The sequence below is a fragment of the Periplaneta americana genome, chromosome 3 (assembly GCF_040183065.1).
Source record: "Periplaneta americana isolate PAMFEO1 chromosome 3, P.americana_PAMFEO1_priV1, whole genome shotgun sequence".
Lineage (NCBI taxonomy): Eukaryota > Metazoa > Arthropoda > Insecta > Blattodea > Blattidae > Periplaneta > Periplaneta americana.
Window position 1 is genome coordinate 197999507 of NC_091119.1, and position 14948 is coordinate 198014454.

General features: G+C 36.8%; 1 protein-coding gene across 4 annotated transcripts in view; it reads left to right on the plus strand.

The window, feature by feature from the left end:
- Nucleotides 1-14948, plus strand: part of Khc-73 (Kinesin heavy chain 73) — a 734708-nt gene that overhangs the window by 501138 nt on the left and 218622 nt on the right. For all 4 annotated transcript variants that reach the window (XM_069822453.1, XM_069822454.1, XM_069822455.1 and 1 more), the window contains exon 3: nt 5723-5886. In XM_069822453.1, coding sequence (XP_069678554.1) covers nt 5723-5886 — 164 coding nt within the window. The remainder of the gene's footprint in view (nt 1-5722; nt 5887-14948) is intronic.

Sequence of the window (14948 nt, forward strand, 5' to 3'; positions counted from 1 at the left end):
GGAACCAAAAATGGCACCGTACCACCTTAGGCGCAAGGATGTATCACCATCGCAATGATCAGAAACAATACTACCATTACTGCAATCACCACATCGCCAGCACTACAATTGTCATATCGCCGTACTGTTTCCATATCACCATTACTATACCGGGGACAGAACAACTAGAGGCTTCAGTGACATCACTACAGAAGAACCCACACACAGCAGAATTGTTCGTTGCACTACAAACTGAAAACGTTGACTATCTATTTTCACTGATCCAGCTGCGCTCTCACAATACAATAACGTCTGTTCAGAAAATGTTTTGCAGCTGAATGGTACCGTATACCTGCTATTGCGGGAGGAGGGGGTGGTCGGACAGTAAAAGTAACCGTCTTCAAGCTTCTAGATGTTCTGTCCCCACTATACTGTCGCTATATCACCGTTACAGCTATAACATCGGCATCATTACAAACATCTTACCGTCATCGAAACTACCACCCTGAAACTACAACCATCATTACCAACTCCACCACTACCAAAATTATCATAACCATTTATGTTAAGCGAAAGAACCAATACTGCACAATGTAACAGAACCGAAATCATCGTAAATAGGCCTATCACAAGCAAACCAACATAGATATCAATACATTTACTACACAATCACACATACCATCACAAATACCACTAGCCAGATCACAACCAATACTACATAAACAGCAACAATCAACAGTAAATAAGCCACCAAAACTAACTACATAAAAACATCACAATTGCCATGAGTGAAATCAGCATAGCCACAAGAAACTACACAAACCACCACAACTAACGCTACATGAACCGCCACAAGTAACATTTCACAAGACTGCCATTTACCATGAGCGAAAGCCATATAACCCAACAAACACTACATAATCTCATTTATTTTGACTTAAGGCCTCCCCAAACAGACGCGATACGGAATGCGTTACGATAGCGTTACGATTTCGCGATAACGCAATATCGCACTATCGCGAAGAGGTGCCCAAACTGGCGCGTCCGCGATACACGATATTCTAACGTCCCCAACCAATAGACTGACGCGGGATTTAAGCTAGAAAATAAATAACTGTCGCAAAAATGCACAAATGAAAAAAAAAATTATTTTTGCAAATTGCAAAATGCTTGTACAATATTATAAATAATTGTGCAGAAATGTAAAATTAATAAAGTATGTGGAAACAAAAAGTTATGTAATTTGTTTGTCGGAGTTTTATTACTTTTAATATCTTACCACAATCTAGATATACTTATGTAAGTAAATCATTAGACGTAGGTATGTTTAGAATAAATTACTACTGAATTTACTTCACATTAAAATTCGTTATTTTATGAAATTCTTTACTAGTAGGCTCTTCAAGGTTAGCAGAGTGCTAAGGTTAGTTGTTGAACTTCCCTTGTGGCATTTAACTCGTGAATCCACAACCTCCTGCAACGAAAAGAGCAAACTAAAAAAAAATAAAGTTTATAATCGGGTAGGCGTACTTGTTATTTATTTTACGTTCTTGGCAAAGAAAAGCTAAATCATCACTTTATACTTTTTTATATTGTTTATCTTAACCATTCATGACTACCATGGACTTATCTGCGCCTGCGACGATTCTGTTCCTCATCCTCAGCTAGCGCGACTAGAAGCAAAAGCTCCTCCTCCCCTGAAGATGAATCCATGACAGACAGACACACTTCAACCCAGCATCAAAATAAACGCGTGGCGTTCTCGCGATCTACATCTCCGGGAGAATAGAACGCAAAATCGTCGCGTTCTACTTGCTGCGGTAATAACGCATATTGCGATAATCGCGTGTGTGTGAACACAATCATTGAACACAATGAAAACATTTATCGCAAAATCGTAACGCTATCGTAATGCATTCCGTATCGCGTCTGTTTGGGGGAGCCTTTCACATTTTATTATGCAGTTTCTTTTCTTTCTATATGTTATATATTATTTCTGATTTCTACTGACTTGTTGTTTACATTACATTATGATTATCTGCTTTAGTTTTGAGTATAAAATTGTAGTGTACTTTACTTTGTAAATTTGTAGTGTTTTTTTTTGTATCGCAGTTTTACTCCTGTTGTGTTAGAGCAGGCCGTATGGCCTTAACTCTGCCAGGTTAAATAAACCATTATTATCCAGCACAACCAACACTACACAAACAACCACAACCAACACTCCATAGGCCATCGGCGTAGCTCGATCGGCTGAGGATCTTTCCTGCCGATCCGGAGTTGCTGCTGGACATGGGTTCGATTACCGCTTGGGCTGATTACCTGTTTTTTTTTTAGGTTTTTCCTAACGATAAGGCAAATATCAGGTAATCTATGGCGAGCTCTCGGCCTCATCTCGTCAAATACCATCTCGTTATCACTAATTTCATCATATTAACTCAGTAGTTGATACAGCGTCGTTAAATAACAAAACTAAAAACCAACCACAACCAGCACTACATAAACCACAAATCCAACACTACATAAGTCACCACAACCAGCGTTACATGAAACACCAGAACAAACACTACATGAACCACCACGACCAACATTACATAAACCACCACAAACAACACTGCATGAACCACCGCAGACAATACTACATAAACCACCAGAACCCACACTACATAAACTACTACAACAAACACTACATAAACAATCACAATCAACTCTACAGAAACCGCCACAACTAACACTGCATAAACCACCATAACCAAAACTACATAAACCACCACAAATAACACTACATGAACCACCACAAACAACACTACATAAACCACCACAAACAATACTACATAAACCACCACAAACAACACTACATGAACCACCGCAAACAATACTACGTAAACCACCACAACCAACACTACTGAAACCACCACAACCAACACTACTGAAACCACCACAACTAACACTACATGAACTATGACAACAAACATTACATAAACAATCACAATGAACTCTACAGAAATCGCCACAATTAAAGACTGGTTCATAATAAACCAGGAACGGAAACGACGAGAACGGAAATACATTTTTTATTGTAACAATATTTCCGTTCTCATTCTCGTTGTCGTTTCCGTTTCCGGCGTATTGTGGACCAACCTTAACACTGCATAAACCACCATAACCAACACTACATAAATCACCACAACCAACACTGCATGAATCACCACAAACACTACATGAACCACCACAAACAATACATAAACCACCACAAACAACACTACATGAACCACCACAAACTATACTACGTAAACCACCACAACCAACATTACATGAACCACCACAACTAAACCTACATGAACCATCATAACCAATACTACATAAACCATCGCAAACAACACCTCTAGGTCATCAATCCAGGCGGGATTCGAGCCCACGCCCCATCACAGCTACTAATGTGGAGGCCAGCTCCTTACCCCTGGCTTCCGCCGGTGTTACTCGTCTCGCATATTCTCCAATATGGCAAGAGTAACATCTTTGTGAATATAGCCAACAAGCTTACAGTTATCTAAATAGTATGAAAGTTTTTCTGTTGCTTCCACCAGCTTGTTGGCGTTGTCTGGCGTGTTTTATGAATGGTAACTTTGTATTCGTATGATGAAATGGAGAAACAAAAATCGTTTCGTTCTGTGACTATAACGCAGACAGAGTTTCATGTTTGCTGAAGAACAAAAGCTTACGTTTCATAAAACCAACCGTAGTTTGCTTTTATTTCAGTTTCTTGAAACTCGATCAGAGACGTTTCTTATTTCCCCATTAATTTGCATTACTCTGATTTTGCGGTACTGTAATTTCTTCCGACTGGTTCTATGAAAATGATTTGTTGCAAACTCAGATATTTTTCATGCTTTTATTGCCTCAAATTAGCTTATTTTTTATAAATCTATCTACTTTTTTCCAAGCGGTTTCATGAAACTAGGTCGTTTTAAAATATTGTAAATTTTATTAGTAACAACAATGTAATTTATTCGTCACAACAATAATTCCTTTCTACAATTCACCTTAAACGCTCTCGTCAACAATTGGATCTTCACTCAACACAGTATTCGTTATAGCACTCCACCGACGACAATGACAATTTACTTGGACTATTACGCACAACAATGAACTGTTAATCTTAACTAATATTTACAAAACACTATTTACAAATCAGAACTACCAGTTCTCAGTTCACAGTTCTTCTATCTCAGTCACTCGAGTTCACAGTATCTCGAACCACAGACCTTCAGGGACAGTTCACTGTACTCGAACTCGGGTCCCTCCAACTGCGGTCCACTGCACTCGAACTCAGGTCCCTCCAACTGCGGTCCACTGCACTCGAACTCAGGCTTCGGCTGCTGACGCAGTTGCGGACGCACACTCGAGTCGAACTCCGGTACACAAGACTGGCTTCCTTGCTCTGGCTTTCTCACTGACTGAATAACTGAAAACTGCTGTCGTTCCTTCGCGACCGTAATTTATAACCACAGCGACGTAGCCTCGAAAGTTCCACGCGTCTCTAGAGATGGCACTCCAGAAAAATCCAGAGCCCTCTCCTCTCTACCAGCACCAGATGCGCGCGCACTCTCTCTCCACTCTCTCGCCGCGTTGGCCCTTTCCCCTCTCCGCCGCGCGCCATCCCAAAGTGCTCCGCGCGATCTTCTCTCTTGCGGGACGCTGGTCGTGAGTTCGAATCTCACGTCGCTGTCACAATATAAATGACACTCGGGAGGAAATTAAACGCAGAATAAATATGGGAAATGCCTGTTATTATTCGGTTGAGAAGCTTTTATCATCCAGTCTGCTGTCAAAAAATCTGAAAGTTAGAATTTATAAAACAGTTATATTACCGGTTGTTCTGTATGGTTGTGAAACTTGGACTCTCACTCTGAGAGAGGAACATAGGTGAAGGGTGTTTGAGAATAAGGTGCTTAGGAAAATATTTGGGGCTAAGCGGGATGAAGTTACAGGAGAATGGAGAAAGTTACACAACGCAGAACTGCACGCATTGTATTGTTCACCTGACATAATTAGGAACATTAAATCCAGACATTTGAGATGGGCAGGGCATGTAGCACGTATGGGCAAATCCAGAAATGCATATAGAGTGTTAGTTGGGAGACCGGAGGGAAAAAGACCTTTGGGGAGGCCGAGACATAGATAGGAGGATAATATTAAAATGGATTTGAGGGAGGTGGGATATGATGGTAGAGACTGGATTAAGTGCACAGGATAGGGACCGATGGCGGGCTTATGTGAGGGCGGCAATGAACCTTCGGGTTCCTTAAAAGCCATTTGTAAGTAAGGTCGTTTTAAACTTAATTTGAGAGATGTGTTCTGAAGTTCTGAAATCTATACTTCGCTGGTTAAAGGTTAGCGTGTTGTAATAGTTCAGGCCTGAAGCTAAGAATTATGCATAGAATATTGATTTTTGGTCGCTGTCTGTATCCCATTTTCTTTTATATATCTCTCGTCCTCCTGACCCATATTACGGATTACGTGTGTGTCAAGTTTGTACTTCCCCCAACGGAAACAAAGGCCTTTTTTCTCGTACAAGGTTTGAATCCCCTAGACAATAAAGAGACAATTTTGCAGTCTTCAGCAAAGCGTTCTTTATCGCGGCATGGTCCAACAGATTCTCTCTCGTCCGCTACACTTTGTGTTTCGAGCGGCACTGATGTGAATGCATTTGTCTCACGAGGGAACGTTTTGTTGTGTGTTGCAGGAAGCAGCCAAAAACTTTCGCCTTCGACCACTGCTTCTACTCTCTGGATCCGAGCATCCAGCAGTTCGCGAGCCAGGATATCGTGTTCGACTGCCTGGGACGCGATATCCTCGACAATGCCTTCCAGGGTTACAACGCTTGTATCTTTGCTTATGGCCAGACAGGTGAGTGAACAAATGCAGATAATGTAACGTGGACAATAGGGAACACGCTGTTATATTGTCTCTGTACGTAGGTTGTCACACAATAGATCTTTATCGAAGTGGAAACGAGATGCACATTACATGAATTTTATTAAAATTACTAATTGAAGCATCGAATCTATATGGGCTATTCCATATGAAATTGATCACTAAAAAATCTCGCATTTTTTTATACTCTAATTTTTTCCCTACTTATACAGGGACATCACTTTATTTTTACCAACATTTTTAACATTAACCTGGCTATACGCGGAAACACTGTTGCCCCCTTCCGTTACAGGAGTTTGATGTTACTAGTGCAATATGTAAACAAATCATTTTACTAGGTATAGGAGGAGAGAAAAGTAGTGTATCTATTTATGTTGTAGGGAAATACGATATTACAATTTTCAGTTTGATCATCACTTTTACGGAATTTATCAAAATACAGTAGAGTAGTAACATTTTTTTTTTCAAAAACTCAACTTTTCAGGCGGATATGTTCGTTATGTAATGTCTACTTTATTTAGCATATTAATTATTGATGTTATCATACAATATAGAGAGTGCATTTAAATGGAGGGGATCATAAGTAAAGGGCTGTAAGTGCACTTAAGTTACTTTTGAGAAAATGGGGTTTAAATATTTAAGCTTTCGTAAAATCGGTGAAATTTTTTATTTAAATTTTAATGTGTGATGCGATTAAAATATCCCTTTGCCACTAACATTTTAGATACTTTTGCTTACACTGGATGCACTTAACTCATGTTATTACAAATGTCACTAGCATTCCTTTGCCTCTAGCCACCTCAATTCAAAAAAGCTAATCTGAATTTTTAAACAAGTTGCTGAAAATGGTTGCCGTTCATTACAATGCAGGCTTCAATTCAGTACGCATATTATTAAAAACATTTTGAAGCATATTCTTTGAAATTGAATTTACCGTTTCTTGAATATAATTTTTTAGTACGATATTATTAATATAGGTTATTTCTTCTATAGAAAACGCAATCATATTTATGAAACACACTATACACTGCAGTGTTTACTTCACTGCTTTGAAGACTTCGAATGCAACAGCGGCCGTAAGTTTGTGTGTCTGACGGGAGCAAGGACATTAGTGAAGGGGTGAGAGTGAAGTACATTCAGAAATGCAGGTACAATAAAATGCAAGTAAAAATAAAATGATGTCCCTGGACAAGGTGCTGAGGGGAGTGCATTTTCAAAAATATACTATCGAAAGTGAAACGGTTTTCGTATTATTGAGCGACAAATTTAGCGTATTTTATAAAAACAAGCCTCTTTCAGCGCTCATAACTCTGGAACCATTTACTGCAGAACATTGAACGAGAGCTCATTTTGAAGCTGACATTTGGTAGGTTATGTTAAGAAGTAATCCTTATTTTTATTGTATACAGAGAGACAAATAATCTGATTTTACTTGCTTTTAGGCTTTTTGGGCATTTGTAAAAATGTAAAAAAATATTGAGAAAAAACTTTGCATTATTAAGAGGGATTCGGCATTGTTTGCTTAGTGGCTCGGCAATAAGTTTCGAGGGTATTAAATAAATTATTTTCACACGCCTAGACTTGAACGGCGCAGTACCGCACGCACTGGCCGAGAGCTGAAGATAAGCGAGCATTGGGGGTCATTTTACTCCTGTGTTTATGAAAACTTGTGATAAAGCTAGCCCAGCCACAGTATAAGAAGAATCAGTAGGGACAACTCTTGTCGGCACCTTTGATGTTGTTGGTACTAAATTCAAGCTCAGTAAGGTCTAGTTCTCAATGAATCCAACTATGTCGCTAGTATCAAACCACTATCAAAATATTAGTAAAATATTTATTTATTTATTTTATTGGTCAGTAATACGAATAATCTTGTATGTATATTATCTATCATTAGCATTATGTCGCTAGGAAGTCAAAATACTTATATCCCTTGTTGACGTTCATGTTCGCACCTCACCGCAACGGACGCCATGATGTATTATGTTGTACTTGGATCAATCTTACCAACATAAGCCTCAAACAGTGACTTGAACGTTAGCGTCAATTAGTGAATATTTTCATGATGATTGCATACGGAAGTAATTATTATTATGGTTATATTGCCATTCCTTTGCCTCATGTCTTTAAAATTATTAAAAGATGAGTAATGAATTTTTTCAGTTAATATTAAATTATGCCAGACCTGTCGTACATGGAGATCCATCTGGTGGAGGTTCCAGATAATACACCCGGTTTCGTGACATGCGCACTCAGAAATTGTTCCCACGAAATGGCTTAGGTGCCTTTACTGTATGTTCTCTATACTGTGGCCCAGCCATGACTGCTAGACGACACATCACATGTTTGTCTCCTGGCCTTGCTTGCCTCGACTACCTCCCGTCTCACAGTCAGTTGGTTAGTTCACGCGCGTACTATTTATTTTCTTTATTTGATATTTTCAATACTTTCTTATCAACGTACCACCAGTAAAAAATATGTGTTTATTTGTACTTTCAATGCGGAATCTAACCATATATTTTAAAAATATTTTTTCGTGGCCAAAGGCGTCTTAATGAAGAAAAATCTAAATGTCTCCATTTCCGTAAAAAAGTAAGAAAAACTGTTTAATGTCAATATAAACTTTAACTTCTCAGCATCAAAATAAACCATGATTTTGATCATTGTGTGAAAGGGTTTCGGAGCCACAACAGTTTAAAGTTGTTAATTTTATGAAAATACGATAAATTTAAATATTAATTTAAACACTATTAAGTTCTGATGCCTCAAACTTCGCACAAAGCATTATATCACAGTTGTCTACGGACAGAAAGTTTCATTGTATTAAAAAATTTCAAGGTCAATTTTCTCTATATTTCGGTCGATTTGAGATGGAATAGCCCTTATTGTCATTAATCACTCATTGCGATTAAGGGACACTAAGACTGAATTTTTTTTTACAAAAAATTGTCAAATCAATTTTCGGTTTTTGGTACGAAAATGTCCCTTGGGCATGTAGGAAGTTGACAGTAAAAGGTTTCTTGCCTCTATGTCTTGTTTGAGGTCCAGGAGCGATTTTTATGTAGGTGTGCTCCATATGTCATCATTGCATGTCTTCTTACAAATTTGCCTCTTTCTCGAGACTACATTTTTTATGTTCAAAATTCTTCATGCGAATGCACTTTTAACGAAATTCAATGAAAATAATCATACGTGTCCATGTAGGCTATATTTTATCGGAGATCTAACGTTGAGAAATGTTAAATATCTTGAAAATTAGGAGCTAAAAATTATTGTTGTTGTTGTTTAGTCAACTGTCCCAAGACAGATCTGAACCTCACAAGTAATACCGACAAGGCACCACTTATGAGGCAACTAGGGCAGGAGATAAATTAGGTAGGTTGGCCAGTTCCTTTCCTCCATTGCATACATCGAATCGCCGACAAGATACATATTACACCAATGAGACTTCAGTATTATGTAAATAAAAATATAAGTAAATAAACAAACACCTTAGAAAAATTCCATGGGAAAAGTTGTTCCAGGGCGGGGTATCGAACCCTGGACCTTTGGTTGAGCGCGCCAACACACTACTGACTGAGCTATCGAGAAACTATACCACATTCCGGCTCAATTATTCCCATTATATTCACATACCTCAAGTGAGTTGACAACATGTACACCGAGAATGCTAGGTATGAGTATTATCTTGTTAATATTTATTATGCTTGTCCATAGAAGCTCTATGGGGTTAAGATTTGTTTTACCGCGTAAGGAATATGATTTCATTTATTCTGAGAATGTTGACTTTCAGAAAATTGTGATAGATATAAGATCTAAGTGTGACATGCCATTTTCATTTTGTAAATTCTGCTTCTATTGAAGTGAAAACCATTCCAAACGAAGTTCAAGATTGGTGAACCAATTACCTTGCGATTCCCTAATCACGTTCATTTTGGAGGCAAATATACGTAGTGCCTGAAGAAAGCCGTCTCATGACGAAATTGAGCTTGTCTCGATTAATTTTATACAACCTGTACATCTACCCTCGTTTCCTACAAATATTTTAACGAAGTTTGTTGGCATGTAAGTGAATTTATGAAAGCTTACAAACGACTTTTTTTTTTAATATACGGGACTTCTTAATAAAAGTAAAATATAGGAGTTTCCAAAAGTTAGAGGTAACTTTATTCTTCATTTTCTACACAATCTTAAAAATTCACAAGAAATGCGATTTTTTTTTGCATCACCATGACAACGAGTTTGTTTGTTTCTGATTTGTTGTGGTGGTCTGTAACTTGGCCTGCAAGATCGCCAGGTATTAATCCAGAATATTGGTTGTGGGGCTATTTGAAGGAAAGAGTGTTCTTGAACAAGCATACGACAATTATGAGTTGAAGGGCTTCATTGCACACACTGTGGCAGAAAATGACCTCAGAGCTGCTGAAGAGAGACTGTTCTTATACAAGAACAAAATGTAGACACATACATCATCTACGCTGAAGTTGTCAATAGATGGTGATGCAAACTATCTTATTTCTTGTGTGATATGCCAGAGCCAAAAGTTTTAAGATTGCGTAGAAAATGTAAAAATATATGATCAATGAAATTTGCCTCTTACTCTGAAAAAGTATACAGTATATTTAAATAGTACATTATGCAACGAGCCTATAATGATAGTAATTAAGAATCGAGTATGGATATTTATTAAACGAGCGCAAGCGAGTTTCATAATTTTCATACGAGCTTCTTAATTACCATTATAGGCGAGTTTCATACGACTTTTTATGCTCGACCATATTTCTAACTTGAAATTACCAGTATTCAGATGTATACATTTTATTTGTAACTGACAAGATCGGAAGTGACCTTGTTCTAGGTCGTGAATTGTGAGATGTGCGCAGACGCGAAAGTATTGATTTTTTCCGAGGAACAATAATGTCATTGACTTTGATGTAATCCCGTTAAACTTGATAATATTATAATATTATAACCTTGATTATTGAATTCGACATTGAAAAACGAGATGACAAATTGAATTTATTTGAATATTATTTACAATTAACGCTAATTATTATAGTAACAGAACATAACCTTCTGCGACAGTATTTGATTTCCAGCCTCCGTGACTTTTCGCTAATTCTCTTTCGATTGCATATCCGAGAATAATCGATACTTGCGGTTTTATAACGGTACAAAGCTGACTTGTCATTGGCTGAACACATGTAAGCTGAGTTATCATTGGCTGAAGACGTGTACTTTAATGAGTAGGTGTACTTTAATGACATGCATTAAAGGACTGCTACCAGATGTATAATTAGTACATTTCGGCATGGTCGAGCATAAAGAATTTGAAAATTCAATTGACTTCCCAGTAGTGTTGTCTGTTAATCTTCTTGTAAAATAAGGTTAGGAAAGAAGTATTCGTCTATTTGCTTCGCGGTAGCGAGTTAAAGTAGGTTTAATTCATATCCGTTACGAGTTTAGTGGCGTACAAACAAATATTGTGCACAGCACTTTCTTAAATTAGAAGTCCGCTTGAAATATTCATTGGCGATTGAGTCTGCTTGTTTGCATCCGCGGTATATCGAAGCGTTGTAACGATTTTTCGTTGTACGCACTGGTTGGGGGGGGGGGCTGTGTGAGGGGCAAAACAGAGAGCTTGCGATCAGCCATTCCAGTCTAGTCCTGCGCATGGAAGAGAATTGGCTGCAAGGGAAGGATTGTTCTTGCATTCCAGTCCTGATCTAGGTATCAGACATTCATCTCTTTTTGAATCCTAGATATCTCCTACCCCTGTCTAGTAATAGAGTTATCAACTCACAAGGAGAGGACACGCTCTTTATATCACCGAATGGAATAAGACTGTGTGAGGTGAAAGTACAAGACGTACTATTTAAAGTCATATTTGGTACTAGCAGTACCCGTGCGCTTCGCTGCACCCGTTAGAAATAAATATAAAGAAATTACATAATTAAAATAGGACATTTGATCCAGGGAACATTCGTGTTTGATAGAAGGATAAATCGTTTAATATGTTACTTAATTTAAATTGCGTGCAAATAATTAAAATGCGATCATTTTGGTCCAGAGACACTCATTTGGTGCAATGACAATTCCTTTAACATGTTTCTTAATTTTTATTACATGCAACCATAGTTTAATGAAGATTGACATCATTTAGATTTAATGTGTATATTTTATTTTACTTGTTATAAGTTTCCATTGAATTATGGTAATAACTTAATTTTAACCCTTGTTTTCTACGTATTCAGTAAATGGCGCTTGGCCCACTATGGTACTGAACCCTTCAAATAACTTAAATTATATTATATATAGCATTATGTCCATCTAGAGAAACTACACTTTCCAGTGGTGAAATAATAATTAATTATACAAATCGGTTAATTTAGCTTCCGATATTACTTCATACAAACACAGAAATATTCTCTGTAGGCTATCTTTCATAGCTTTCGATTGTTGCTGTCCAAGGCCCCTTATAGACGATGTCATTTGTTTTTTAATTCATTACACGGCCTTAGATGGCAGTTATTTTAATTTTAAAACTCATTTATCTCATTAAATATCAGTCCTATAAAAAATTTTCAAGGAATAAAAGTTATCGCAAATTATTTTTAAAGAAACTTTTGTTATGTAACATTTTTCACAAAAATCAGATATAAGCGAGATATTTCGATTTATTTAATTCAGGCCCCCTTATAACCCCCCTTTTAAATAATGTATTTTGAATGCCATATAGCCTAAAATCTAAGTTACAACGAACTTAATTTATATTCCAATTTTCATCGAAATCCGTTCGGCCATCATCGCGTGAAAAGGTAACATACATACAGACAGACATACAAACAAAAATTTCAAAAAAGCGATTTTCGGTTTCAGGGTGGTTAATTATATATGTTAGGACCAATTATTTTTCGGAAGTCGAAAATTACCAGAAAAATTTCGGCTACAGATTTATTATTAGTATAGATGGGTGGCCAATGACCCCTCGTTTTGGAAATATTGACATACTTCCGTTGGATGCTCAATAGGGAAGCATTAGCTTGCGTAACAGCGTAGCCCATATTGTGGATGCTGAGTTGTTATCCAGACAACCTGAGTTCGAATCTTAACTGGTTCTATATTTTTTTCTTTTAATAATGATTAATATTGTGATCACAGTTATCTATTTACATACCTATATCATATTTCTCAATGTATTTAATGCTTCATCATGTTTTAAACAAATTACTAATTAACTAACATTGAAATACTGCTCACGTAGGAACGTAAGATGTGTCACTGGTGTCTGTTCTATTTCTGTAGCAGCTATTCCACTTCATTTTGTACCCGATTCTTTATGATGTCATAAAAACACACAAAACGTACATATTTCCTACACTATGCACAGCAAATGAAAGAAGGTTGTTCACAGTCACACACATTTTTCCGCACTTCTGCTGCGAAACAGACATCCTTCACATTCACAAACACTTCTCGTTCGTTTATTAATTTTGATGCATACCACGCATATTTCAACATGGCTTTGAATATAGGAACTGACAACTGAAAGTGAATTAAAATAATAATAATAATAATAATAATAATAATAATAATAATAATGATAATAATGATAATAATAATAATAATAATAGTAGTAGTAGTAGTAATAATAATAATTATTATTTATTTATTTACAATATTAACGTGCAAAAACAACAGCACAAGGCCAATTACAGTTTTGCACGATACAAAACAGAACAAAACAACAAATGATGATGAGAATGAATGATAGAAAATGGCAATGAGATGAAATACAAACAATATAATAGTCTACATCAATCATTGATCAAATAATAATTATAAAATTATAAATTTAGTACAATGAGATAATTGAATTAATGGAATAGTCTACATTAATCAATTGACCAAATGCAAGAAGTAAAATGGACAAATAATTATAAAATTAGATCATTGGGTTAAAAACTCAAAGATATACTACACATTAAATGGATCCAAGTTGAATCCATGCAAATTAGCATATTTAATGCATCTGCAGATCGGAGAGAGAGATTTAGGATTCTTATTATAAAACAATTTATGAAATAATAATAATAATAATAATAATAATAATAATAATAACAATAATAATATCAAGCTTTAAAAAATGAGAAGGCATTAGGATTCGAACTCGGGTTGCCTGGATGACAACTCAGCATCCAACCACATGAACTACGCCCCTGCCCATCTCTAGATTTAATGTTCCTAATTAACTTATGTTAGGTAAAGAATACAATGCGTGCAATTCTGCGTTGTGTACCTTTCTCCTATAACTTCATCTTTCTTAGATCCAAATATTTTCTTGACCACTTTATTCTCCAACACCCTTAACCTCTGTTCCTCTCTCAAAGTGAGAATCGAAGTTTCACAACCATACAGAATAACCGGTAATATAACTGTTTTATAAATTCTGACTTTCAACTTTGGAAAGCGGACTGGATGACAAAATCTTCTCAACCGAATAATAGCAGGAATTTCCCATATTTATTCTGAGTTCAATTTCCTCTCGATTCGGCCTACTGGTTGCGGGTTCGATCTCGGCCGGGGCGATAACATTTAAGTTTGGTGTTATAACGTCGACAGTTGCGAGTGTCGTTAAATAAAACGGAATTTATCAATTTAATTTCCCCTCGAGTGTCATTTATATTTGTAATTGATTAACTAGCGGACTTACTCGTGTTAATTATGTAAGTCTGTGCGGCTTACAGCTGTTTCGGTGCTTCATTACAACATCCTCAGAGCCTAGTAGATCTCGGCGTCATGTCGAACTTCTCTGCCTGTTGTGTGGGTGCGTTTGATTGTTGAAAGGTGTTGAAAAGTGGAGTCAAATAGTGTGTGTGTGTGTGTACTGAAATTAATCTGTGTGTTGAGAATTTGATCGGGATATGTTTTAGTGTGTTTGTTGAAAGGTGTTGAAAATGGAATCAAATAGTGTGTGTGTAACACACAGATCAATTTCAGTACACACACACTATTTGACTCCACTTTTCAACACC